The sequence below is a fragment of the Odocoileus virginianus genome, chromosome 24 (genome assembly GCF_023699985.2).
Source record: "Odocoileus virginianus isolate 20LAN1187 ecotype Illinois chromosome 24, Ovbor_1.2, whole genome shotgun sequence".
Lineage (NCBI taxonomy): Eukaryota > Metazoa > Chordata > Mammalia > Artiodactyla > Cervidae > Odocoileus > Odocoileus virginianus.
In genome coordinates this window covers 21,875,115-21,901,808 of record NC_069697.1, presented here as the reverse complement: position 1 = coordinate 21,901,808, position 26,694 = coordinate 21,875,115, and the positions used below count along the sequence as shown (strand labels likewise).

At 44.0% G+C, this 26,694-nt stretch overlaps 1 protein-coding gene, 1 non-coding gene and 1 pseudogene across 2 annotated transcripts in view; 1 reads left to right on the top strand and 2 right to left on the bottom strand.

The window, feature by feature from the left end:
* PLXNC1 (plexin C1) overlaps positions 1-26,694 on the bottom strand; it is a 152,139-nt gene that overhangs the window by 107,051 nt on the left and 18,394 nt on the right. The window contains exons 2-4 of the mRNA XM_070454329.1: positions 22,934-23,074; positions 9,646-9,780; positions 5,477-5,577 (exon numbers count right to left, since the gene is read on the bottom strand). Coding sequence (XP_070310430.1) covers positions 5,477-5,577; positions 9,646-9,780; positions 22,934-23,074 — 377 coding nt within the window. The remainder of the gene's footprint in view (positions 1-5,476; positions 5,578-9,645; positions 9,781-22,933; positions 23,075-26,694) is intronic.
* Positions 10,307-10,411, top strand: LOC139031003 (U6 spliceosomal RNA). The gene has a single exon (XR_011483433.1). It is a non-coding gene; the product is annotated as a U6 spliceosomal RNA (small nuclear RNA).
* Positions 14,197-14,934, bottom strand: LOC110124702 (V-type proton ATPase subunit E 1 pseudogene; annotated as a pseudogene).

Here is a 26,694-nt window from a genome sequence, read left to right as displayed (position 1 = left end):
TAATCACACTGTCTCTATCCGTCACTGGGCTTCCCTGGTGGTTCAGATGGTAAAGAGTCTGCCTGCAGTGCTGGAGACCTGGGTTTGATCCCTGGGTCTGGAAGATCCCCTGGAGAAGGAAATGGCAACCCACTCCAGTATTCTTGCCTGGAGAATCCCATGGATGGAGGAGCCTGGCAGGCTAAAGTCCATGGGGTCGCAAAGAGTCGGACACGACTGAGTGACTTCGCTTTTCGCTTTTTTTTAATCCCTCACTAGACTCCAAGCTCCATGTGGGCAAGAAAGAACTGTATCCAAAGCACACAGTAGGTGCTCAGTAAATCTGTTGATGCGATGTATGAATGAATGAATGAACCTTGGCCAGTGATGGGTCTGTCTCTTTAGCTGGCATGTAAATTCTTTAAGGCCAAGAATGGCATCTGATTTCTCCCAATATCACCTAGCTATGTCACTTCTCACATTGGGTTCTTGGTAGATATTCAATAAATATTTATTGAAATTAAATAAATTGAATTTTGTGGGCTGACTTGGGAATCAGCCCTTAATTTATGACATTGTCTCTATGGGAAAAATGCATTCAGAGTGCCAAACAAATTTGCAAATGAACTTTTGGAACCTCACCCGTTCATTGGTTCAGGATTGCCAGTTTTGTGGAAATCCATAACTGAACACATGTGCTATGCTTTGCAATATGGGAGAAACTGAGAAACTGCTTCCAAACCCAAGATATTCAGCCTGCAAAAATTCACTTTCCACCCACACAGAAAAATTCAGCATAGGTTGGATTTGAGGTTCCAGCAATAAAATACTACACTTTTTTGAGCTCATTGTTTATCTAATTGCTTTTTATCACCTTATACTGGATGCCCATTCTTCACACTCGATCCAAAGGAAGCTAAGATCATTTTCTTGCACACACCCCCCACACATCCACTTTCTAGACATGTATGTAATAAAACAACCTTCTCAACAGAGAAAACAAATTATTTTTCTAAATAAATCTGTGACATTTAAAATAAACACAGTGGGATGCTCTACAGTTATAAGAAAACATCCCCCTTTAGAATTCCTAATTTTGAATGGTACTGGGAGCTCAACATGAGTCACAGATATGAGGCTTAGTTTTATTTCATCTTAGGCCAGAACCAAGCCAGTTTGAATCCAAGTGATCTGACATGACTGGGAAGGGCCATCAGTTCACAAACCTGGAATGTTTTAATCATACTTAACACATCTCAGCCTGCCATTGGTAGACTTCCCCAACCACTCAATCTCCATTCATTTAACATCCACTTTTAACACCCCTACCATGTGCCAAGCACTGTTCTAGATTCTGGGGATATGGTCATGAACAAGACAAGGCTCCCAAGCAACTTACATTTTAATAAAGGAAGAGGCAGAGAAAGAAGATCATTCAGGTAGTGATGTGTGTGTGTGGTAGTTGCTCAGTCATGTCCACCTCTTTGTGACCCATGGACTGTAGCTCACAAGGCTCTTCTGTCCATGGGATTCTCCAGGCAAGAATACTGGAGTGGGTTTCCATTTCCTACTCCAGGGAATCTTTCTGACTCTGGGATTCAATCCAGGTCTCATGGCAGATTCTTCACCACTGAGTCACCAGGGAAGCCAGGTAGTGATGGGGCCAGGAATAAAATAAAACAGTGATGTCACTGGGAGTGAGGTGAGGCTACTTCAGACTGGGTCACTGTGCTGGGACCTGATGAGTAAGAAAGAATCAACCGTGGCAAGATTTGGGGAAGAATTTTCTAGATTGAGGAAACAGCCAGTTAAAAGTCCCTGTGGGAGGAACACATCTGGCATATTCTTAAGTTAGAAAGAAAGGGCCAAGTAACCAAGGACCTGATTCTTAGAAGCTCTGTATTTGGGTTCCCGTGAGTAAGGGAGTTAGACTGAGTTCTCCAATGGAGGCCAGTGGAGGTTTTTAAGCTGGGGAATGAAATGATCCGGTTGAGATTTTTAAAAGCCCACTCCTCTTGGGGCAGGGGTGAGGGAACAGGAGCAGAAGCAGGGGTAGCTATGAGCATCCTTTTCTAGAATGTGGGAACTCCTTTATCATAGCCCATCATCAATAAAATCCCTGGAGTCTTCAGGTTCTCCAACTGTTTCCTTCACTGTCTCGTTCATCCTGAAACCAGGCTCTCCCTAAGGACGCTGATTCCTGCGGCCCACCAAAGGCTGTCTGCTTCCCCTCTCTCATCATAAGGGTCCTCCTTGTGTCTTGCTGCCTCTTTAGGATGATTCTTCTTCCTTTCTTTCCAAGCCTGCTCCCCACACCCCAGCTTTGAAGCTCAAGCCATTGGGCCATCTGCCCAGAGGCCCCCTGGCCCTGCCTTGACGCGACCATCCACAGACCATGCTGCCTGCAGGCAATTCCTTTCTTTTTTTTTAATATCTTGCTCCTCAGTCCCTCCCAAATTGTTCCATAGTCCGTCTTGATGTCTGGCCCATCGAACTCTGTGACCCCTCAGTTCCCCACCCTCTCTGCTAATGATCTTGTCCTCCATCCTACTTCAGCTACACAATCCCACCCCAGACCTTGTCAGGACCAATAACTCTGCCCCCTCCATGTCCTTAATTTCAAGTTCCCTATAGTCCGACCACTACCTCTTCTCCAGTTCCCCAGGTCTCACGAGTCTTAAACCCCAAAACAATCTCCCCTGCACAGAGCTGGCTACCTTTTCCCATCCCTCACGCCCATCTTCACTTCCCTCCTTAGAGCTCACTTCCAGCTTGAAGCCCAGAGTCCACAATTTTAAGTATCCAAATCCATATCATCAGGCACCCTCAGCTCCTGGACCCCACTTCCCTGTCTTGAAAATTCCCTGCTGCTGCTTAGTCACTTCAGTCCTGTCCGACTCTTTGTGACCCCATAGACCGCAGCCTGCTAGGCTCCTCTGTCCATGGGGATTTTCCAGGCAAGAGTACTGGAGTGGGTTGCCATGCCCTCCTCCAGGGGATCTTCCCAACCCAGGAATTGAACCTGTGTCTCCTGTATTTCAGGCAGATTCTTTACCACTGAGCCACCAGTCCCATCTCTAGCTAAATCTAACTCTCCCCTATCCTACCCTTATGCCCACAGTGCCAAATGTGGCTTGTGAAAGCAGAACCAGGCTTACTGCTCTCACTTCAAAATCAAGACCATGGACCTCAAGGGCACCCGGATACTGTCTGGCAATTGCTCTTCATTTCCCAGCTCTGTTCTCTTGTCCACTCTGTTCCGTACCTTCTCTCACTTCTCTCTTCCAACTCCAGGGCTTCCTCCCTCACTTCACTCTCACTCACCATACATTCCTGAAAATAATGCAAAGTCACAAGAAAAGACACTGCATACACTTCCACCACTGGCCTGCTCCTGAGCCCATATTTTCCTCCTGCCCTCCCATGACCAAGGATGAAGGGTCCCATGCTCCTGGCTGAGGCTGGGCGCCCCCACTGGCACAGGAGATCATATTGTCTTTCATCTGCAGAAAGACGACGCCCCACGATTCTCTCTTCTCTCTCATGTATTGTCAGTTTCTCCCACACTACTAGAACTTTCCCAGTAGCACAAAAACACAGTTATTTCATGTATCTTAAAAAACAACTCTCTGGACTTCACATCTTCCTACAATGTCTGCTCCATGTTTCTGCTGTCTTTCTCAGCAAAGCTCCTCGAAAGAGTTGTCTCCGCTCCATCCTCTTCTCATTTTCTCTTTACAGTTTTTTCACTACTTCCTGTCCTTGTCACAGTCGGCAGCAATCACCTGCTAAGTCCAGTGGTTCAGTTCTCTTTTCTTGCTTGACATCTCAGCACAATCTGGCACGATGGACCACTCCCCTCCTCCTTTCTTCCCTGGGCCTCCAAGAAGCCACCTTCTTTAGTTTTTCCTCTTCCCCTTCTGGCTGTTCTCTCCTCAGGTCTATTTCTTCTTCATCTCCCTGACCCCTAAGCCCTGCACCCACGCTCACTGAACTCAAAGCTCAGTTCTCCAACTACCCCTCTCCTCCATCTATGCCCCCTCTCTCACTTGTCTTACGACTTCATGACGTGTACCATCTGAACACTACTAACCCCCCCAAATTCACTTCTCCAATTCAGACATCTCCTATGAATGCCAGACCTGTGTTTGCCCATAGAGTGGCCACTAGCTACATGCGGCTATTGAATCACATCACCACTGTGACCATCACTACCAGTTCCAGCACTGTTACTGAATTAACTCCTGCACAGAGCTCTGCAAACACAGAGAGCCTACATCAGTGAAAGGGTTGGAAAGATTATAGCAAAACTGTTTAGTGGGTGTGCGGCGATACAGGTCTGTTCGTGATCAGTTAATTTTCTTCAAGTCTAGTCTTAGACAAGCCACAAAAAAACGTTCCTACCCAATTACAATTATTCATGAGACTCTTCCTGGCCCTGCTTCTTTTGTCTGCTGGTGATTCTGACAGCAATAGCCCGGCAAGGAAGCTCAGCGAAAGGCAAGGGCAATTATGCATCTTGCTGCATCTCAGCTTCAGACTTCCTCCATGAACTCTTAATTAATTCCATCCCCATATTTTTATTTTGTTTCCTGAACCTCTTGCTTATATTGTATTTCCCCCCACCTCCCTTCAATCCTCTTGCCTTCATCCCCCCAAAAGCCTCCCAAATTCTCTTTCTCAGTCTTCTTTTCTTTCCCCAAATTGCCTCTTGTTTAGCCTTCAGCTTCTCGGCTCCTGTTCTACTCTTTCTTATCCTTTTTCACCTTTAAAAACTGAAAGCACCAAACTGACAGACACTGTTACGGTGTGTTTTTTTTCCCCTCTGCCTGAGCTGCAGCAGGCCCTCCTCTCCTCACTTCTATAGCAGAGCCTGAGTACTGGGTTGCCATGGCAACAGTGAATCCAACCAGGCCGGTCCCAGCGACACTGGGAGCTGCCATGGCGGAAAGCTGCCACAAGTCGCCCTGAGCCTAGATGGGTCGTGAACATCGTAATTCAAGACCGGGCCGGGCAGATTCTGCCCGGAGACTGTGAGTGCACAGCTGTACCGCGCATCAGGAGACAACATCATCAATAATCAGGCTCCGGGAAGCCGACCGAATACGTGACATCATGAGGGTTCATTTGAAACATTTCAAACACGCCTATTCTTTTATCTCCGCTGAGGGAGAACCTTCTGTCTTCTCTCTCTCTAGTCTTAGAGAACTCTGCAGAAAGTAAAACTGACAGCTCCAACTTATCCCCTCTCCCCCACCTCCAACTCCCCCTACCCTTCCAGGTTGGGGACCCTCTCAGCCGTCCAGGTCAAATGATTTCAGTAATACCGAGGTGGCTGGGAACATCCCCAAGAATGAATTTGGATTACACAATATTTTAGTGGGCGCCGAGATCAGTTCCCCCAGGTCATTGGAATGGATCCTTTAAGTAGGGCAACAAGTGTGCAGCCGCATCACACTTTCAAAATTGCAAGTCGGTGAGAAAACTCAGGAAGTACCTTTGTAGCGAATGGCACCAACCGCAGTGAGGGTCTGTTGCTGCTAAACACTCCCAACAGGATTTATGTTTACCGCAGTTCGCAACACGAATTCTCCTCACCTAAAAATAAAGATGATGGCAGTTCAGATGGAATTATAAGCAACACCAGAAAAACTCCAACACCTTATCTGATGAAGGGCCACGAGGAGACATTTATCAACTCAAACGCTGAACGTCTGTGTAACGACATCGGGCAGTGGTTCTCAAGTCTTAGGGTATGGAGCAGTTTATCAGCATCTCCTGGGGGGAGCTTTTGAAAGGGCAGATTCCCAGACCCCCTGCTGCTGAGACTCCAGTTGAGCAGGACTGGGGCAGGGGTCTAGGAATCTGTATTTTTAAAGAGTGCTCACAGGTGAGCCTGGTACATAGTTAGCTTTCTGATCTGCTAATAGTGATTTCCAAGATCGTGGACTCAGGTCACCTGGTGTTCAGACAGCGACAGTCAATAGCACCTTGGAGATGAGCATCAGGGGAAAGCAACAGGCTCTGACCCTAAGTGTCAGCAGGAGGTTGACACTTGGCATGGAAATGAGGACCACCCTCCCACGCCCCCCTCAGGGGTATTCCATCACCTCAGCTCCCAGCTCACTGCTCACACTCCCTCCACTGAAGGTGAAAATAAAAGAAATAGGAGTTTTCCAATCATTCTCAGCCCCTGGAGCTGCCTCTTCCAGTTGTCAGGAAACAGCAGCCCCCAGAGAGGGAGATGGTGATGGGCAAACCCAGGCCCCAAAGGCAGGCCAAGCCTCCAAGCAGGGTCGGGGGAAGCAGGGAGGACCTGAGACTCACACAGCACATTTTTTGCAGGCAAAATCCCACAGCAGGTAGTCAGGAAACCTGTAGAACTCAGAGCCAGGAAGTTGTACCGGCTGGAGACTATAAGTAACTTCTTCAAACATACAGAGAAACAGAGAGTTCTAGATGGAGTTTGTGAGAAAAGCAGAGGCTATCCTGAACAGTCCATTTTAACCTGACTTCGTGGAGGATAACCACACCCACCATCTCACAGTCTCCAGGGTGGCTGACAGACACAGCGGGCAGGCCACCAGCCTGAGCCAAAATTAATCAGAATGTGGGTACTTCCTTGTAGCTCACAGGACATCTTTGTGATTCTGGGGTATTTTCACAAATGTCACGGAATCTCTCTAACCTTGTTTTCTCACCTGTGACATGGTGATGGTACTGCTGACTTCACAGGGTTATTACCAACATTGCTCAATAAATGTTGGTTCTTGCTACTACATTGGAAAAAGTTTCCACGGTCCAACAAACATGTGAAACCACAGGGAAAAAGCAAACTAGGTTTCCTTAGCACAAGGCTTCTGAGAGCATTTGAATGCTCTGGTTATGATACTCTAGGAAGGATATAGTAGGTAACATCTGCTCCCAGGACCACTTTTGCTCAGAACATTTAGTACAAAATAAATCTCCAGAACATTCTATGAGAATTACTCTGAAAAAAAAAAAGTGAAAGTGTTAGTCGCTCAGTGCTGTCCAACTCTTTGCAACCACATGGACCGTAGCCTGCCAGACTCCTCTGTCCATGAGATTTCCAGGCAAGAATACTAGAGTGGGTAGCCATTTCCTTCTCCAGGGGATCTTCCCAACCCAGGGACTAAACCTGGGTCTCCTGCATTGTAGGCAGATTCTTCACTGTCTGAACCACCAGGGAAACCCATGTTAAAGAAAGGCCACCATAACTACTACACTGGACCTGCTTCTCTAACTTAACACATTATAGGGGTTATTCCACAACAATGCAGCTATCCCCATATGGCTGTTTTTAATGACCAGGTGTTCTATGGATGTACCAGGGTGCTTCAGTTTGTCTGCTCCTATTTCCCTGAGTTGAGGAAGGATCTTCCTTGGGTTTTGCCTCTGTAGGGCCTATCTTGGCTCAACCAGAAGACCAGAGTCTTACTAATAGGAACTCCAGCAGTGAATCTAAGTGAAGAAAGTAAGAATAGCCAGCTTTGATGCCCAGTGGAAAACTCTTCCCAGGTCTTCAGGCTTTGAATGGCCAGACTAGAACTCTTCACCTTTAGAAAGTGAGGATCTATCAACTACTGGTGGTTCTCACTGTGGTTCTCAGCCCACAGTCTGGGATTTGGGGGAAGGATTTATGAACTATTTGCAATGTTTCAAAAAGCTGATTACAAAAACATGCACAGACTAAGCAAGGCTACAAGTGTCTTTGCTTTGAGCTGGAATTTTATCAGCTCCCTGTGGTAGCACAGTCAGCGCTCTGAGTGGTGGTTTTGAGATGCCCTTGATAAATAAAGCCTGAGAATGGGAATTGTTACTTAATAAATGCAGTTTGTTGAGTAGACAAAAATCTTTCAACTATGGGAGCCCTGGGGGAAGAAACATAATAGACAGTGTTTAAATGTTGAAGCAAGCTGTTTGCAAAGGTTCTGTATGGTGAAGAACAAAGGTATATGAGATCCACTGGCCATCTCAATGTGGTCATTTTGAATAGCTGCCTTTTCAACATGCAAAGGGCAATATGGCCTTTTTAGGAAAGTCAGAAGCTCTAAATGGCTCACACATCATCTCTGCGACTTGGCCGGTACATGGAGATTGATGTCATTGCTGCTCTCCTTAGAATAATGGAGAGGAGAAGAATGAAAAATGGGGGTGGGCCGAGAGCATGTTACATTCATCATGTAATTATGTAAGTCTCAGTTATCTTTGCACTTTGTATGTTCAAATGGTCATGGGTCAAAACAACCATGAAAGAAGGTTTGGTTTTCACAAATTTGGGGTTGATCCCACTTATTATGGGCTTTAACAGCATATTAAAAAGCAGAGACATCACTTTGACGACAAAGGTCTGTATAGTCAAAGCTATGGTTTTTCTAGTAGTCATGAATGGATTTGAGAGTTAGACCATAAAGAAAGCTGAGCACTGAAGAACTGATGCTTTCAAATTGTGGAGCTGGAGAAAACTCTTGAGAGCCCCTTGGACTGCAAGAAGATCAAACCAGTCAATCCTAAAGGGAATCAATCCCAAATATTCACTGGAAGAAATGATGCTGAAGCTAAATCTCCAACACTTTGGCCACCTGATGTGAAGAGCTGACTCATTGGAAAAGACTCTGATGCTGGGAAAGATTGAGGGCAGGAGAAGCAGAGGGTGACAGAGGATGAGATGGTTGGATGGCGTCATTGACTCAATAGACATGAGTTTGAGCAAACTCCAGGAGGTAGTGAAGGACAGGGAAGCCTGGTGTGCTGCAGTCCATGGGACTGCAAAGAGTTGGACATGACTTAGTGACTGAACAACAACAATTATGGGCTTTAAGATCAGGGTAGAATTTAAGTCCTACCCCTGACAAGGCCCTACATATATATATGTATATATATCCTTGAGAAGATATTTAGCCTGAGTCCTAGATTCCTCATATATAAAACAAGGGTAATTTTTATCTTACTATATTATTGGCAGATTTTGTTAATGTTGTTTATTATATTTTGGGGTTGGTGTGTTTGTGTGTACAATTCTATGCATTTAGAGAGACTCCCTTTGGAATAGTAACTAATACAGCACTGGTAGGAACTCAATAATAATTAGTTCCCCTCCTCTTTCCCTTGGTGAACGTGCTTTTAAAACTGAAGAAAATGTAAAAAGGCATCCTTTTTATTTCAGTAAGCAGAAGCAAGAAGAAAAACTAAAACAGCCAGATAAATTAAGAGAGGGTGGGTGCCATATATTTCCTGGCTCATGAATGTGTATGAGACTGTGGCCTGATATTAACCCCAAATTCCAAAGCCAATCCCATTGGGCATATTCATAAATGCATCTAACCATTCAATGCCCACATGATAAATGTGTAAATTCAGTTACCTTGCTGATTATGCACCCATTTGCAAGCACACACTTCTCTGAAAAACTTGGCATTGGAAATATAGCCAATAATAAAATTGTCTAAATAGGTAATATTTCTTGCTTACTTACTGACAGTAAGGTTTTTAATTCCATGCCTGTGAACCACTGTAGGTCTTCTCAAAGCCTGCAGCAGTGTTTAAACTCAGTAGTTCAAAGTACAAGCTTTACCATCGGATAATGACATCAGTCAAACAGTTTGTATTCGTAAGACAGAAGTGGTAACTAGTATTTCTGCCTACCTCTTTTCCAGCTGTTAGATAGATGTAGATATTCTTCTTAGGATGAGGAACAAGTTTGTAGAAAACAGGTGTTTCTTCTTTGATTTCATAGATAACCTCTGGACAATTCGAGGCCAAATTTTCACCAAGAATAACCTGTTTTTTAAAAAAGAAATAAAACTTCCATTAAATAATTTGAATTTCAGGGTGGTAAAACTTACTGCTTAATCCTAAGACTACATCCTTTCTTCCTCACTATGCACACTGACTGAGGTGCTACTTTCCTTAATCATCAGCTTGTGTCTCAGCTTTCAACAAGGCCAGTGATGACAAGCTTGGTATTTCTGCTTTTTTAGGGGACAAAGCTGTGCATGCACACATATAAAAGGTCACTCTTCACTGCTGGAGCAGTGTCCTTATATGTGGAAGCCCACTGTCCACAATTCCTGACCACGCGGGCCTTATAAGACGCTGCAGTGACAGCTTCATTAGTGCTATGCCAAGTGATCTTAAAACTAAAGGCAGTCAGTTTGACAGATATTTGCATGGGTTACTCTCATTTGCCTATGTGAGTCTGCATGGCTATGTGTTTTAAAATAACCAGGACAACTTAGCAGGCCTAAACAAGTAGGTACTTGTTTATACATTAAATATAAGTATGGCTTTGAAACTGGACATTCCTGTGCTCGCTTCGGCAGCACATATACTAAAATTGGAACAATACAGAGATTAGCATGGCCCCTGTGCAAGGATGAAACTGGACATTCCTGAGCTTCATTCATCTTTTGTCAATAAATATCTACTGAATATCCACTGTATTATTCTGGTACATTCTAGATGCTTGCAAAATGGCAGTGAACAAATGGCAGGAAGATTCTGCCCTTATAGAACTTATATTCATGTGCATGCGTGGGGTGAGGGGCAAAGTCATAATTAACAACAAATAAGTGAGTCATAAAATACACCAGCAGGTATTTTATATCATAGGGAACTATATTCAATATCTAATGATAATCTATAAAGGAACAGAATCAGAAAAAGAATCAATTTATACATGTACAATTGAATCACTTTGCTGTACACTGGAAATGAATACAAGATTATAAATCAACTATACTCTGATATTTAAAAAATATGTTAGCAGGTGATACAGGTCAAAATAAAATGAGATAGAAGATGCATGCTCAGTGTAAGCTTCATTAGAAGGTGACGTTCATGTAGAGACTTGCAGGAGATTCTGGAGCAGGTCACTTAGGTATCTGAACAAAACATGCTCTTAGAAGAGTAATCCCTAAGATGGTGCAAAGGCCCTAAAATGAAAGCAGACCAGAATGACCTGAGCAAAACAAGCAAGGTAGAAGGGAGTGGAAGCAAGGTAATAGGGTGGATCACATAGGTTCTTGTTGGCCTGTGTAAGGATTTTGCCTCTTACTCTGGGTAAGAGACAGGAAGCCACAGCAGGGCTTTGAGCATAGGAGTGACACGGTGAGAAGGTGTGGTTTGAAACACGGATAGGAAGGCTCCTCAGGAGACTATTACCCCAACCCTGGGAAAATAGAATGGTAGTTCGGTCTCAGTTTGCATCCTGGCTCTACCCTTCCAGAAGCTGTGTTACTCTGAGCTAGTAGTTTACTGAAGCTCCCTGGGCCTCAATCTCCTCATCTCTCAAATGGAACTCATAATGCCTTCCTTATACACCGTTGGTGTAGGATCAGATGAGAATTACGAACAATGCTTAGCACATAATCAATACTTGATGGCTAATAATCTATTACTAGATTGCAAGCTCCTCTTGGGTAGGCACCATGTCCTAATCCTCTCTGTACCCCCTCCTTTGCCCCAAACAATACAATGCTTTTCAAAGTGAAGATGTTCAGCATTTGGTCAGTTTGAAAACATCCAGATATAGCATCTATATTCATTCATTTCTCTACCACTGTGGACATCAGTTACACTGGGCGTATGATTTGGGAAAAAAAACAACAACTGGCACCTGAGATTCTTTTCAAAGTCCACATTCACATATCTACTGGGCTATAACATGCCTGTGCTGTACATCCTGATGGCTAGCACGTTTTTGCTTTTTAACCATAGGATCCTTATCAATTTGGCAGATGGAACTGTATCCTGCATGCACTCAGGATCTGGGCCTGTCCTATGATGGTGATTTCCTTCCATCATCTGTTCTGAGTCAACCCCGGGTGGATTTGGTGTCACTGGTAGCTCATGAGAAGCACATGAACTGCTAAGTTCAGTGGCAGCTCTGGAAAAATCAATGTAACTAAATACATTAAATATGACTTTTAAAAAAGGAAAAGTAATATTTAGTTCCCAAGGGAGTTGGGAAAGGTCTGTACCCCAAGGCATTGAAAAATGACTCTACAGCTGTACTATCCAATATGGTAGCCACTAGCCACACAGGGCTACTTAAATTTAATTAAAAATTCACTTTCTTAGCCACATGAGTCATATTTCAAGGAATAACTACCCACATATGGCTGCTGCTGCCACTGCCGCTAAATCACTTCAGTCGTGTCTGACTCTGTGCGACCCCATAGACGGCAGCCCACCGGGCTCCCCCATCCCTGGGATTCTCCAGGCAAGAACACTGGAGTGGGTTGCCATCTCTTTCTCCAATGCATGAAAGTGAAAAGTGAAAGTGAAGTTGCTCAGTTGTGTTCGACTCTTTGCGACCCCATGGACTGCCGTCTACCAGGCTCCTCCATCCATGGGATTTTCCAGGCAAGAGAACTGGAGTGGGTTGCCATTGCCTTCTCTGCCACATATGGCTAGTGGTTATCATATTGCGGGTGCAGATAGAGAGCATTTCCATCATCAGAGAAAGTTCTGTTAGAGACTCTGGCCTACAGAGAACGGTGAGCCAAGGGAGACCTCGGGGAGCACTGACCAAGTGTGGACTTGCCAGGCTCCTGTCTTCCCATCTCTAATTCACATTCTTTATTAATCAGCTCAGGTACAAACAGCTGATCTCATTCTTGGAAAGTGGTTGTATAGGAGGAGAAAGATAGGAAGTCAGGTAAAAATAAAAATGTGATAGAAGTTAGAGTCAGGAGAAGAAAACCTGCTGTTCAGATCTCTGTTGACAAACTGATCACATAAAACCCATCATTTGGCAGAAACACCTATGATGCATTCTTGCCAATAAAGCTGAAGCCAAATGTGATAAGCCTTTAGTGCTAACATCCATTTAGCATTAGGACACAGAAGGGGTAGAGGAACAAGTTAAACGGTACCATAAGGATGTGAACAGCCAATCCACAATATGAGACATTCCACAGGACCACAGACTTCCTTTCCTCAAAAAGTCAATGGAGGTAAATCAAATGATAAGAGGAGGTCACACAGATTCAGAGAAACAGACCAACCTCAATGTCATTTTAGGATCTTGTTCAGATACCAATTTGAAGAAAACAATTTTAAAAAGGGCCTGGTGCACTGGGAAGACCCAGAGGGATTGGGTAGAGAGGGAGGTGGGAGGGGGAATCGGGATGGGGAATACATGTAAATCCATGGCTGATTCATGTCAATGTATGACAAAACCACTATAATATTGTGAAGTAATTAGCCTCCAACTAATTTAAAAAAATAAATAAATAAAGACATGTTAGGATCCTGGAAAAAAAAAAAATTCTTGAGTCAATCAGGAAAATTTAGTTATATGGACTTGTTATTAGATAAGTCTAAAGAATTATAATTTTCCTATTAATATTTGTAATAACAGCTTTATGTTGTGGTGATATAAAGAAACGATCATAGTTTCTTAGACATGCATAATAAAATATGTATGAGTGAAATGACACAGTGTCTTGGATTTGCTTTAAAATTTAAGAGTAAATAAAAACATACTTTTAATTTACTCATATCACTCATCCACTTTCACTGAGTTAGGACCTGCCGTGTAGTTGTTACTGGAGCTTATTTCTGGAGCATGGTGGATGCAGATGAGTAGGGGCTAGAAAGATCTTATTTGGGTCAATACAGATTTATTTACTAGATCACTTGGAGATAAGGCATCAGTATTCTCTCTAGAACTTGGAACTATGGCAGGGAAATTGCTATTTTTTTTTCCTTTAAATTACCAATGTTTACTTGTGCCAGGATTTGCCAGTTTCCTTTTTTTGTTCCCACCTCCACGTTGTGTTTTAATAAATAGAGCAGATTCATGGAATAGACCTTAAAATCACATTTACAGACTACTTCCAGGTCCAAACACATAGGTGAGAAGCTGCTGCTGCTGCTGGAAGGGATGAGGCCCACATGCACTGGAGGACTGAGTCTACCACCCCACCGCCTGTAGGCTGGATGGTGGAGCCCAGGACAGCAGGAGGTGCGGGACACACATGCACCCACACCTGGCCCTGCAACTGCGAGCTACAGAATGGCGGGAAGTTGTGCTACTTTGAGACAAGCTAGAGGAAGTTTTCCTATTGTACTAACTGAGACTCCCATCATTACCCATCAGTCAGAGAACGTTAGCTACAGAAGAGCAACCACTGACAAATAAGAGCAGAGGACAGCAAAGAAGAAGCTATCAGGCCATCTCATTTCTTCCAATGTTGGGAGCATCCACATCACGCACCACTTGCTGGCTTAGTCCAAAAACTTCCTGTTGGTATTTGCACCAAACAAGGCTCCCCGCACTTCAGGCATCATCTTCTGAGCTATGAGGTCCAGCCGACTTTTGAGTGTGTTGGACACCTTGATCTTGCGGTCCCTGTTATAGATCTCAACACCACCAGCTATTTCCTCGGGCAGGTAGGCCTCCTGATCAATCTGGACATCAACGTCTCTTTTGGTTGCGACTTTGTACACAGGGATTGCTTTTTGCACTGCAGCCTTCACCAGAGGGAAATCCTGTTTCCTGCAGCAAACAACCATCCAGGGCTTCAGCAGCTGGTACAAACCCTGGAGGACTAGTCCATCCAGCAGCACTTGGTACCTGGTTGCATCTTTTACCACGTTGCTGAGTCTCTGTTTTGCTTCATTCAGTAGGTCTGTGATAAGGTCATCTCTCGCTCTGAGGACTTTGAGCCTCGCTTGGTTCATCAAATTGGACATCTGAATTTTCTTCTGCGGCTCAATCTGCTTTTCTTTCTTCTCATAACATTCCATAATCTTCAGTCTTTGGGTTTGCACAAGACGACCTTTCTCAATGTTGAACTCTTCTTCTGCCTTTGCATCAATTTCTTCTGCTTTCTCATTGGCTTCTTGTTCAATAAAAGCCATCATGTGCTTAATCTGCTTCTTCACATCGGCATTGCCGAGGGCCATCGCGGCAAGCGACATGCAACGGCAGATGATCGGCGGGAGCTCAAGCCTGACGCAGGAGACGGGCGAACAGGAGACCAAAGCCCTGCAAGTTTCCTGAACAAGCTACCTTGAGTGGCCAACAATGAAGCTTGTCCCAGTAACTAGAGATGCTGGGTTTAAAGGGGTACGCTTCATTGTTGGTGAGAGTAAGACTTCTCCAGGAGGTAATTTGGCATCATCTATCAAAATTATAGAACACATATCCTTAGACCCCACAGCCCTTAGTATATATGTGAAATGACGCATATAATGGGTACTTACTGCAACGTTATGTGTTCCGACAAAGGACTGAAACAACCTAAATGTCCAACAATAGGGATCCAGTTAATAAACTATAATGCAAACAATAAATGTTATTTAGCAATAAAGAGTTAGAAAGCTTTTTATGTATTATATGTTCAAATGTATTATGTATTATATGTTGAAAATGCTCTGTTAAATATGTATATCTACATGTATACACATATATAACATATATGTTTAATAAACAGGGAAAAGACTATCCTCCCCCTTTTGCTTGTAGACATATAGAAAATATCTCTATTTTATAGAGAGATATTTGGTTGCCCCAGAAGTCAAGAATGGGTGACTTAACACTGCACATTTTCTTGGTTCTTTTGAGTTTTGAACAATGGTAATACATTGTCTTTAAAAATACATACATGCAATTTAAATTTCAAGTGTTTGAAGATGAGTGGGTCAAAGGGTTTTTCTTTTTGCTAGATTATGCACAGAATGCTCTCCATAGCCCCAAGGAAGTTTCCATGTTCATCACATTTTAAATTTTATTAAAGCCACGAGCTACACAGAGACTGGGGTCTCTGTTTCAGCATGGTCCTCATCTCTCTCAGATGTCTCCGGGAGAGGATGGGGAAGGCTCTCCTTCTCCGGATTTCTATTAATATCACCTCTGACCCTACCCAACCCCAGCCCAGCACGTGGACTCTGAGAGAACACTCAGATCTTCTAACTGCAAAAGTCACATCCACTTCAACACAGAAAAGCCAGCCAGCAAGACGGGAGCTGGGCAGCCTCAGAAAAGAACACGATCAGTGAAGTGATGCAGGAAGTAATGCTGAGTCACAGACACCCAAAAGGGGTTGAGTTTTGCATAAGAGAAAATGCATCCAATACACACACACACTCCTCGGGCATGATGTGGATTTTCATCTGTTGCATCCAGGATACAAGCTTGTTATAGATCTACTCTGAAGTCAATTTGAGTCTCTGCCATGTATAAACCCCTTCATAACCTTTGAGTTGTATATATATACATATATATATATATATGTATATATATATAAAACCCCTTCATCCTTTGAGTTTCAGAAGTCACCTCCTCTGAGAAGCCTTCCCTGGTCACCTTTCTATGGTACCCCACTATCCCTCTCTACCCATCACTCTGCTTTCTCCATGGCATTTATCACCTTGTGAAAGGACTTCACCACTAATTAATCCATTTACTTGTTTCCTGTCTTTCTTTTCCCACCAAGAGCATAAGGGCATTGTCGGTTTTGTTCACTTTTGTATCTTTGGCACCCAGAACAGGTCCTGGCACATAAAAAAGGTGCCCAGTAAATATTTATTAAATGAAAAACATACTTTATTAGCATTCAAGATTTTATAGGGCTCTTCAGACTTTTCCAGCTGCAGCTTGTGTAGAAAACAAATATTTCCCGATGGAGGATTTCAGTTAGTGTCAACATATTGTTTCTGTTGACATCTTCCTGAAGCCTCATGGCAGGCTATTAACTAGCCTTGGGATTTTCATTGCATGCAAAAATAAATAAATAAAAACAAACTACAGTCCTGAAATGTACAGTGTGTGAGACTTCCACATCATACAGTTAGCTGTATAACAGGGACACCATTCACAGGAAAGATAGCCTGGTGAGGAAAATGAGGGGGAGGAAAATTAAATGAAAGACTATTTTTTTCTTTATTACTATGACATTGGGAAACCATGGGTGTTCAAGAAGTTAAACTATTTTTCACCAAATTTTTTTTTTATACCTCACTTTGTGAGGCTAACCAGTTAAGTGTAAACAAGTCAATCTTCTCACTTTTTTTTCCATCAAAAGTTTCTGAGAAATGCTACAAAGGAGACTTAAACCACACACACACACACACACACATGAGAAAGCAAGGTAATTATACAGTAGCCTTTACTGTGCTTTAGTAGGTAGGAGTAATAATAAATATGAAATAGAAAGATTAAAGCAAATGCCTCTCTGGTTTCCTGTCTCCTGAATTCAGTGTAACTAGTAAGAGAATCACGCAGCCTGAATCATGAGTTCTAGATTTGTGGATTACACGGGAGAATTTGTTCTGAATCAGGGAGTCCCTGCCCACTCACAAACTGGAATGAATGAGATGAGGGTAAACTTGAACATGACATTCTCAACAGCCAACCCTGGAGGCCACTTCCAAGTTTCAACAGTTCCCAGTGTCTTTACTTCTTGGTCTGTTACCTCAGCTCAGCCAGCCCCACCACCCCCACTTCCGGCCCAGGTCCTGTCCTGGGTTCCTCATGGCCTCCTTTTCCTTATTTGAACATTCTGTAGGAGTATAAACAGAGCTTGACCTTATGAAAGACTTTTCTTATTTTTCACTCACAAATTTTAAAAGCCAGAGTTCAGGCAAACTCTTCAGAGGTTACTCTGGGTGGAGGCAGGAAGAGCTTTCTGGAAATGGGTTGAATTTCCCTCCATGGTAGGAGCAGAGTTTGGAGAACTACATAGGGAATCAGTCTTAACCAAGCACAAGAGTGCTGCTTCTCTGCTGGACCTGGGGAAAGGGCCAGGTATGTCTTCCTGTGTCCTGAACTCTACTTCAGGCTCAGGGATGCTGAAGAAAGCCAACCCTAGCCTCTTACTGCTGGAGCCATTCTAAAACTCAACTAGAACAGATTTCCTACCTTTGCTCTAAAGGAGTTCACTGGGGAAAAGCCAGGCTTCCTAAGGGACTTCAGAGACTCCCAGGAACTACATGCAGCCCCAAGAGGACAGGGCTCTGCCTTTTTCTAAAAGAGAAGTCTGCACCAGCTGGGATGAAGCAAGCTGTCCCTAAATAGGAACAAACTGAAACCACAAAAGCCAGAGCCCTTTCTCATGAAACCTCGAATATGTGCATCTTGATATTAACCTAGATATTCCAATATTAAAATAATAATAATTTTAAAAAATAGCTCCACAAACTCTACAGAACACATATGAATTGTCAGTGCAAACTTTTTGGGAGACTGGTTGCACTGTGCTATGCTCAGTCACTTCAGTCATGTCTGACTATGAGTCCTACGGACTGTAGCTCACCAGGCTCCTCTGTCCATGGGATTCTGTCCAGGCAAGAATAAGGCAGTGGGTTGTTGTGCCCTTCCCTGGGGGATCCTCCCAACCCAGGAATCAAACTGATATCTCCAGCATCATCCTGTATTGCAGACAGGTTCTTTACCCACTGAGTCACCTGGAAAGCCCAGAAGATTGGTTGCTCAAATCCTCTTGAGCAAGTTACCTATCATCTCACAGCCTCAGGTTTTTTCATTTATGAAGTGGAGATGCTAATAGCATTCAACTACTTAACCCATGAAGACACCAGTCCTAATTCTGGGCACACAGTATGAGCTCAGAAACATTAGCTGTTATTACTCCTCACCCACTGCCTTATTATGCTTACAGGAAAGGTATGGGCATGGGTAAGGTTACAAATATTAGATTTCATGCATATTATTACTTGTTTTACCACCCGGAAAAGCTCAAAATATTCAATTCTGCTCCTGAAATAATCTGCTATATGCAACAGAGTCAGCTCAAAGGAATCCAAACTACACCCGAGTGTGTACCACAGTCTGGAGAAAGAGCCAGCCCATGTTTGTACGAATGAGCATGCATTGCAGCATCCTGGCCATGTAACACATGGGGCATGAATTCCCAAAAACTGAGTTCAGCATGGCCGTACTTTCTCAGCTGATCTCAGTAGAGACGCTGACAACGGAAAAAATTATAACATGCAGTCATACTCAGAAAGGAAGTAAAATGAGGAAATAACCAGAGAGAAAAGTGACTGGACATAACCTATCTCACAACCATGAGGATGGCAAGTCGGTAAGGAAGGGGCAGAGTACACAATCACAAGGACATGTTCAGTTCCAAATTAGTTCAGTTTTTCTAACATCTTACAAAGGAATTTTGGAATAAAAGCAGGAGGAAGAGGGTAGTAAAAGTATTAGCATATTGTGAAGTCTTTAATTTTTCCACTTTATCATCAATAAAATCTTCCCTTCGGAGGTAGTGCTGGATAACTTGAAAGAGTGCATGCCTTTCAAGACATGTTAAAAATGCTTCACCATCTTAGCTTAAACTCAAAATGATGTTTCCACATATTAGAACATGATATTTAAAAATACTGTTTACAAGTGTGCCATAACATTTTAATATAAGCATTTCTTTCCTCCTTAACTGAAGAAAAAAGGATGCAAAATAGGATAGAGTCTGACCTCAACTATGTTAAAAAAAAAAGAATAAAGGTAATATGCTGACAGCGGCTGCTTCCATGTAAGAAAACTAGGGGCATTTTTTCTTTGCTTTCCCCTCATACCCTGATACTTAGAAAGTTTCCATAAGCATGTATTACTCTTGCAATAAAACAAAATTATTTAAACAACATGACATTTTAATGGCACCAAACTATATTAAAACTCCATGAAGTTTTCAGAGATTTAGGAAATGGGAGTGGGGGTGGCGTAGACGTGTGTGTGTGTGTGGGTGGGTGGGTGCGTACGCGCGCATCCGTGTGTGTTGGTCAAAAACAGCAATGGGCTCCCAAATGCTATTGCCTGCCTCTCATCCAACCAGGCATATACTACCGCGCCTGGCGTCTGTCAAAACGCTGTCGACTCTTGATCACCCGGGAAACTGATGAGTCAGGCTGTGGGTGATCCAAGCCCTTTCTTCTCCTCCCCCCCTCAGGCTGCCTTGGGTTGGGTTTTGTTTTTCTCTGCTCATTAGTAGCTCCGCTCTGCGGCTTAAGAAGCCAAGCCTGTGTCTATCAATGTTCGTCTTTTCCAACAGTTCCAGTGACAAGTCTGGCAAGGGACAGGCTTGAAGTTTTTGAATGAAGGATTTGGAGGTTCTCCCAAAGCACCTGCCCAGAGCCGGTTCCTCGGGACTCTGGGTGGTGGTTTAAGGGGCTGCACCGAGCCCTCTGTGCCCAGGGCTCCTGGGGGAGTCTGGGAGTGGCCAGGTTGTCCTAGGGAGTCAGGCAGGGGTGGGCAGGTGAGCCCACAGCCTCCTCCCAAGGGCGGAATCCTCCTGAGGGGGAGCTGTGGGTAGAGTCTAATTCCTAAGAAGCTATCCTGCCAGTGAGGTATTCCCTCAGTCAGATGGTCTGCTGCTTCTCAAGCTGGGATTCCTCCCTGAGCTTCTAAGAACCCCGACTTCATCGCCCCGCCCCCAGCCCAGTCACCACGACTTCCTGTCAACCGCCTTCCCACTCTCCCCAGAGCCCCTTCATGGAGTGGCTGCCCACACCTGAGGCAGCAGCTACCAAGTCAGAGCAAGCCTGAGGGATACTGGTCAGCCTCTGAAGTGGCTCCTGGTTCAAATCCCTGCTCTGCCACGTGTTGCTGTCATTCAGTAGCCAAGTTGTGTCTGACTCTCTGTGACCCCATGGACTGCAATGCCAAGGACTGGTTTCATGGGAGACCATTTCTCCACAGACCTGGGGTGGATAGGGGGATGGTTTCAGGGATGATTCAAGCACATTACATGTATTGTGCACTTTATTTCTAATCTAATGCCACCACTGACCTGACCAGAGGTACCAGTCCTCAGCCCCGAGGGTGGGGACCCCGATCTACCTCACCGAGTGGTGGAGCGGACTGTTAGTTAGAACAGGTAGAGTGACGAGCACAAAACAAGGAAACGGAAAATGGACCTGCCCCTGTTATTGGAACCCTACAAGCAAGGCTACAGATGCGACTTTTGAAGGTGAAGCCTGGACAGATGCCGAAGAAAGTGAGACTTGGGTCAGCCACCTCCTCCTCAGCAGCTTGAGGCTGCAGCTCAATTCCACCCCTCAAGTACCACAACATCAGCACACGCCAGCCAGGTGCGCACCAACCGCGGGGGCGAACAAACGGGACAGGCGAAACCAGGCCGTCCCATGGGGAACTATTTATAGCCAAGTGTTCCTTCACCTCCAATTTACCATCTAACAGTTTGGTTGGCTCAGCTTTGGGGAAACGGTGTTCTTGTCAAAACGCTCGTCAAAAATATCCCACATCTGAGGAGAGAATTGGTGAGGAGACCCAGTAAGGGCTGGCAGAAACTTCTTCCGCCAGGCGAAGCGGGTCTAATCAGTCTGACCAGGTCACAGTAGCTCCAGACACTGCCCGACACCAGAGACGGTGGTGAGCAACTTGTGCACAAGGACGGGTGGGTGTTTACCTTTCCCCAGGAAATAAGGCTCATACAACAGGAAAGATGATCAATGTATACTTTAAAAGAATGTGTATACAAACAAACCCCCTCCCATATGTTACTGGGTTTCCTCCAAGGAAAACAGATTAAATCAAATATCTACCAGGCACTCAGCCCTGTACCGGGCTGTGGGAATTCCCGGCCTCCTTTCTCAGGAAGCTTAAAATCCAGTTAGGAAGGCAAGACAAGCACACAAGGAAAGGTCAGGCATCTGAGCAAGACATCTGTAACAAGTCAGAAGGATGATAGAGACAATGGGTATTTCGGGAGATGAGGGAGAAATGTGATCACTCCAGCCTGAGGAGGGCTCAGAGAGGAGGTGGGGTTTGAGCTGAGATAAAGCATAGACTCACAGGATTCAGTAAAGCAGAGGGATAAAAGCAAGAGTAACCCAGGGAGGAGGTCCAGTGTAAGCCGGGTTGTGGCAGCCATGCTGGGGCACCTTTGGAGGAAGCCAGCCAGCAGGCAGGTTTGGCTACAGCGGGGCACGACTGCACAGAAGACAGAACCAGCGACCACCAGAAGGAAAAGGGGTTTCCTAGGTCATCCAGTACAATCTCATTTTACAGACGAGGAAATGGAGGCTCGGGGAGACTAGGCGATTCACCTCAAGTCACACAGCTAGTTGTCATTGGGAAATCCTTGGAGAAAACAAATCTGTTAGTATTCAGTGTTGAATTGGAATAAATTAACTGGCTACAGAGAGACAAAGGAGAATCAGACTAGGGTGAAAGAAACAGTGCCCTTTTGAACCATGACTGTTGGTGGTCACAGGAGGTGCTCAATAAATGCTTACTAAAGAAATTGATACGATAACCGCTATATAATTTCAGAGGCATGTAGTATCTTTGAGTTTATTTTCTCTTCCTTCCCACTGCCCCTCTCCCCCAGTGAATAAAAATCTCAACTTGAGCAGTGGTATACCCACCAAGTGGAAAAAAAGTCCTCAGAGATAAAAGTCAAGGGGAGTCTCAAAGGGTTTCAGATCTCTAACCTCTGTGTGCTGGGTGTGGGTACAAAGGGCAGAAAACAAACCCCCTATGTGGGTGGCAGGTGGGCTGGGGAGAAGGAACATCTGAGTTTCTTTTTTTTTAATCTTCTTTTTAGCCCTACAATCTCTTTGAAGCTATGAGAAATCAGGTGCTTTGTACATTTCCATCATAAAGGAGACAGAATTGAAAGGTTAAAAGTCTTAGGAAGGTAAATCAAGGATGGGGTAGGGCCAGACCCCCATATGCTTCACCCAGGCAGCTTATGAGTAAGGAAAGGAACTGCCTTGACAAGTTCACACATGGATAGGGAGGTTATTATGAATACATTTCTAGAAATTTCTTTCAGGCCATTTCAGGGATGAGGGGGGGTGCTCTCTGAGAAGTACATAAAGCAGTTGGTATGTTCTTGTGCATAAACTAGAAGCAATAAAAAATAAACAACAAAAAAAGCCAAAAGCACAAAATGGATCAATATTAAAATCGACATTGAAGAAGGCACACAGAACCAACCTTAAGTAACTGGCCATCTCCAGTCCCCAAGAATAAAACAGTCCTGTTCATTACCACGGTGCCATAAACGGATGTCAGGTCGGAATGGATCAAAGTAGATGATGCGATTGGTTCGACTCTTTCAGGTTCATCCTCGTTTTTCTGAACATGCACACAAACGTACAAATTAAAAAACAAAAAGATAATTTTTAACAGTGATAATTCTCATGATAAAATGTCACTCATGCCCACCTGGGAAGGATCCTACTGGCGCCCCCAATACATTTGTTTAGGCAAGATCCCCAGGAGCAACCTTTTATCCCCTTTATCTGCAGAATCACTGTGCTTGCCCAGCCTGTGGAAAGCCATTTGTTTACTGCGTATTAACATGTATTGATTGCCAGCAGTGAGCTAGCCATCCATTTAACACTCCTCCAGCAGATATATGAAACCGAGGTCCACTTTATTGCCAAGAAAGAACCCACACTGAATTGGGAAGGAGACAGTCTTATACATGGCTATTTGCAGGAACATGCGACAATTTATTTTGGTGAGGGTTTGGCTTCTGCGAGGTTAAACAAGCCATTTCCTAAGATGTGAGATGGACCATCCTATTTGATGTGATGGTAGAGAGGAAGGAGTCTGGATTTATAAGAAGGCGCCAGTGTGTTAGCCCAGAGACGGGGTAAGTCATTCAGAGGGTAAAGAGGGAAAGACAGAGTCATGGATGGTGGGTAAGAGAGCGCCACGGAGCTAAGGAGGAACCAAATGCAAGGACTAGACCTGGTGCTCATGTTCCTGAGGAAGAAACGAAAAACCTAACTCTGAACCTGAAGGCATTTAAATGGTCTGAGGTTCTGAGCACATATAATCACAGGCTCACTCCCGATCATTAAATAAAGCCCCTCTTTAACCCGGAGCAGAGAGTGCATCGCCCCAAATGTCTTTTTCTTTCTTGTTTAAAGGCATGAAGTGCTTCACGCTGCTTCCTGCCTTCAACGACAGGAAACGGAGTTTGTTATACAAATCTCTGGAAGATATGGAGCTAGAAAGAGTCGTTGCCTTCTGTAGCTACTGAACACAGTGTGATAGCATACGTTATCTGCCAGAGCTCAGTTCCCAACTGTACTCAGGTTTGCAAAGAAAGGCACATTTACATTTCAGCCAATGGGAGAGCCCGCATACTTCTGTAAGCATCAGGGCAACTCCTAAAACCACCCCATTTGGGGCGGGGGGAGAGGGGCAGGGGGAGGCTGAGACTTATTAACTTCATTATAGTACTGCCGACCGTGTTTATGTATTTCAATTTATGTCTTATTAAATATTCAGTATTGTTAAACCCACCAAGTTTCATTAACATCTAAACTAAATGGATTCATGGACCAAATTGATTTCTGAAGCCTTTAAAGTACCGTCTATATTTCTTTGTTGAAGTTGCGCTGGGAGGAAAAGATAAGCTGGCAAGGGTTTCTCCAATGCCGTGATCTCTTTTCAAGTAAGAGATGTCATAACCTAAGAGAAAGTGACTTATTTGCATAAAATATTCCATAGTGAACTCAGGTGAAGAAGATTTTTAGAAAGCTCATTAGAGATTTTTTTTTTCCTGTTAAAAATTATTTCTCATACCATCAGGGAAGATGAGGAACTGTCCTGTGAAAATGAAGTTGAGGGAAAAAAAAAATCTCTATGAGTCTAAGATCAGAACAATAGATCACTGTTTAGATAAGGATCCCTTGTGACTATGAGTAGAAAAAGAAAAATCGGTGACCTTTAGATTTAAAAAAAAATAAAACCACACCACACATCTTGCTTTAAAATAAAACCAGAATTGTTCAAACTTAAGATCAGCTGACCACACTTCTTATTTTTGTTAAATATTTGAGCATCTCAGAAGTGCTTCACTCAGAGAACTGGATGTCATCTTTGTATGAGCATCTGGAATGTTCTAACACTGCTCTTTTTGGCTGGAGGACTCCATTCTCTCTCCTCCTATGATACAGAGTAATGACTCTGGATTGCTGATTATGCATCCACAAGGGCCAAATGAGACAATGGAAGTCATGTTCAACTCTTACCACCACATGGACTGTAGTCTGCCAGACTCTTCTGTCCATGGGATTCTCCAGGCAAGAACACTGGAGTGGGTTGCCATTTCCTTTTTCAAGGGATCTTCCTGACCCAGGGATTGAATCCAGGTCTCCTGCCTTGCAGGGAGATTCTTTACCACCTGAGCTGTGAGGGAAGCCCATATCTGGTATACAGTAGGTACTTAATAACTGCAGTGATTCAGATTAGCCAAGAACCATTATATCACAGTTAGCCTTTGCTGAGGTGGGATGAAATACTCTGTGAAAGATTGACTCCAAAAAACCCAGAAGTGGCTCAAAAGCTGACAAGGAACAGGGAGAAAATTGCTTCTAAATTACTGTTTCATCTTCTCTAACATCTTTCCCTGACTTCTGACTGTTTCTCAATAATTGCATTTTTCCAAATTAAGTCCTGGATCAACAGCACAGGTAACTAGCATGGCCATTAAATCAATGTTCTCAGAACTTGAGAGCTGGTGAACAAACCACCTGGAACTAGGGGTCAGAGAGGTTAGGTTTACAATTCAAGTTTGGTTCTCATCCACTGGATGATCTGGGCAATTTATGGAACCCTGTTGACAACTAGTTTTCTCAGGTGTGAATAAGGCCAATGGTACCTGATTGGTAGGGTAGTTATGAAGGAGAGAGAATAATGACTGTAATAATAATAACACGTTAATACATGCTAGCTGCTATTGGTGGTGATTTAGTTGCTAAGTCATGTCTGACTCTGTGCGACCCCATGGACTGTAGCCCACCAGGTTCCTGTCCATGGGATTCCCCAGACAAGAATACTGGAGTGGGTAGCCATTTCCATCTCCAGGTGATCTTCCTGACCCAGGGATCAAATCCATGTCTCCTGCATTGGCAGGCAGATTCTTTACTGACTGAGCTACCAGAGAAGCAGAAACATGCATTTACTGTGTTTTCATGGAGTATTTTATAATACTCCAACAAATAAGGATTCCTGTAGGGTGGTGAGACAGACTTTCAGGCTTTCAATCATGGCTCTGTCACTTTCTAAGTAACTTTGTACACATTATGTAGCCTCTCTGTGACTCAATTTCCTCCTCTATATAACAGAAGTGACCATTAAGAGGAATTTGTGCCATGGACTAGCCACGAGGACTGAATGAGTTAGGACGCAAATCTCAGGAAACTGAGTTAAGTCTGGCACGTGATAACTTACAACCCATGCCTGCTATCATTACCTTATTTAAAACACAAAACAGTTGCTGCCACGCCCATGGCAGTTAAACCCATCTCCTTTGCCACAAAACGCTAATTTTGTTCAGGTCACAATAAACCCAAGCCTGGGAAAACTATGATTGGCCCAAGCTTCATGGTTATCCCATTCTCCATTGCCTGGTTACTCACTTTCCCACCCCTTAGAACTAGAGGTGGCCATGTGGCCCAGTCTGGACGAGTAAGATCCCAGAAATCCACTAGAGGCACTTCCGGGAATGAGCTTCCTCCTTGCTAAGAGAAGGCTCTTGAGGAGAGCCCTTTGTTCTTCTTTCTACATTTCTCCCTTTGGACTCTGATGTGAGGCTATCCATGCAGAAAGGTGGCAGCCATTGTGCTTCCATGAATTCAAGATGGGAGATGAAAACCAACAGTGTTGCAGGGGAAGGGTAAGAGACACTTGGTTCTTGGGGACACCACTGAGCACAGACTTCCGACCTTTAAGCTTTT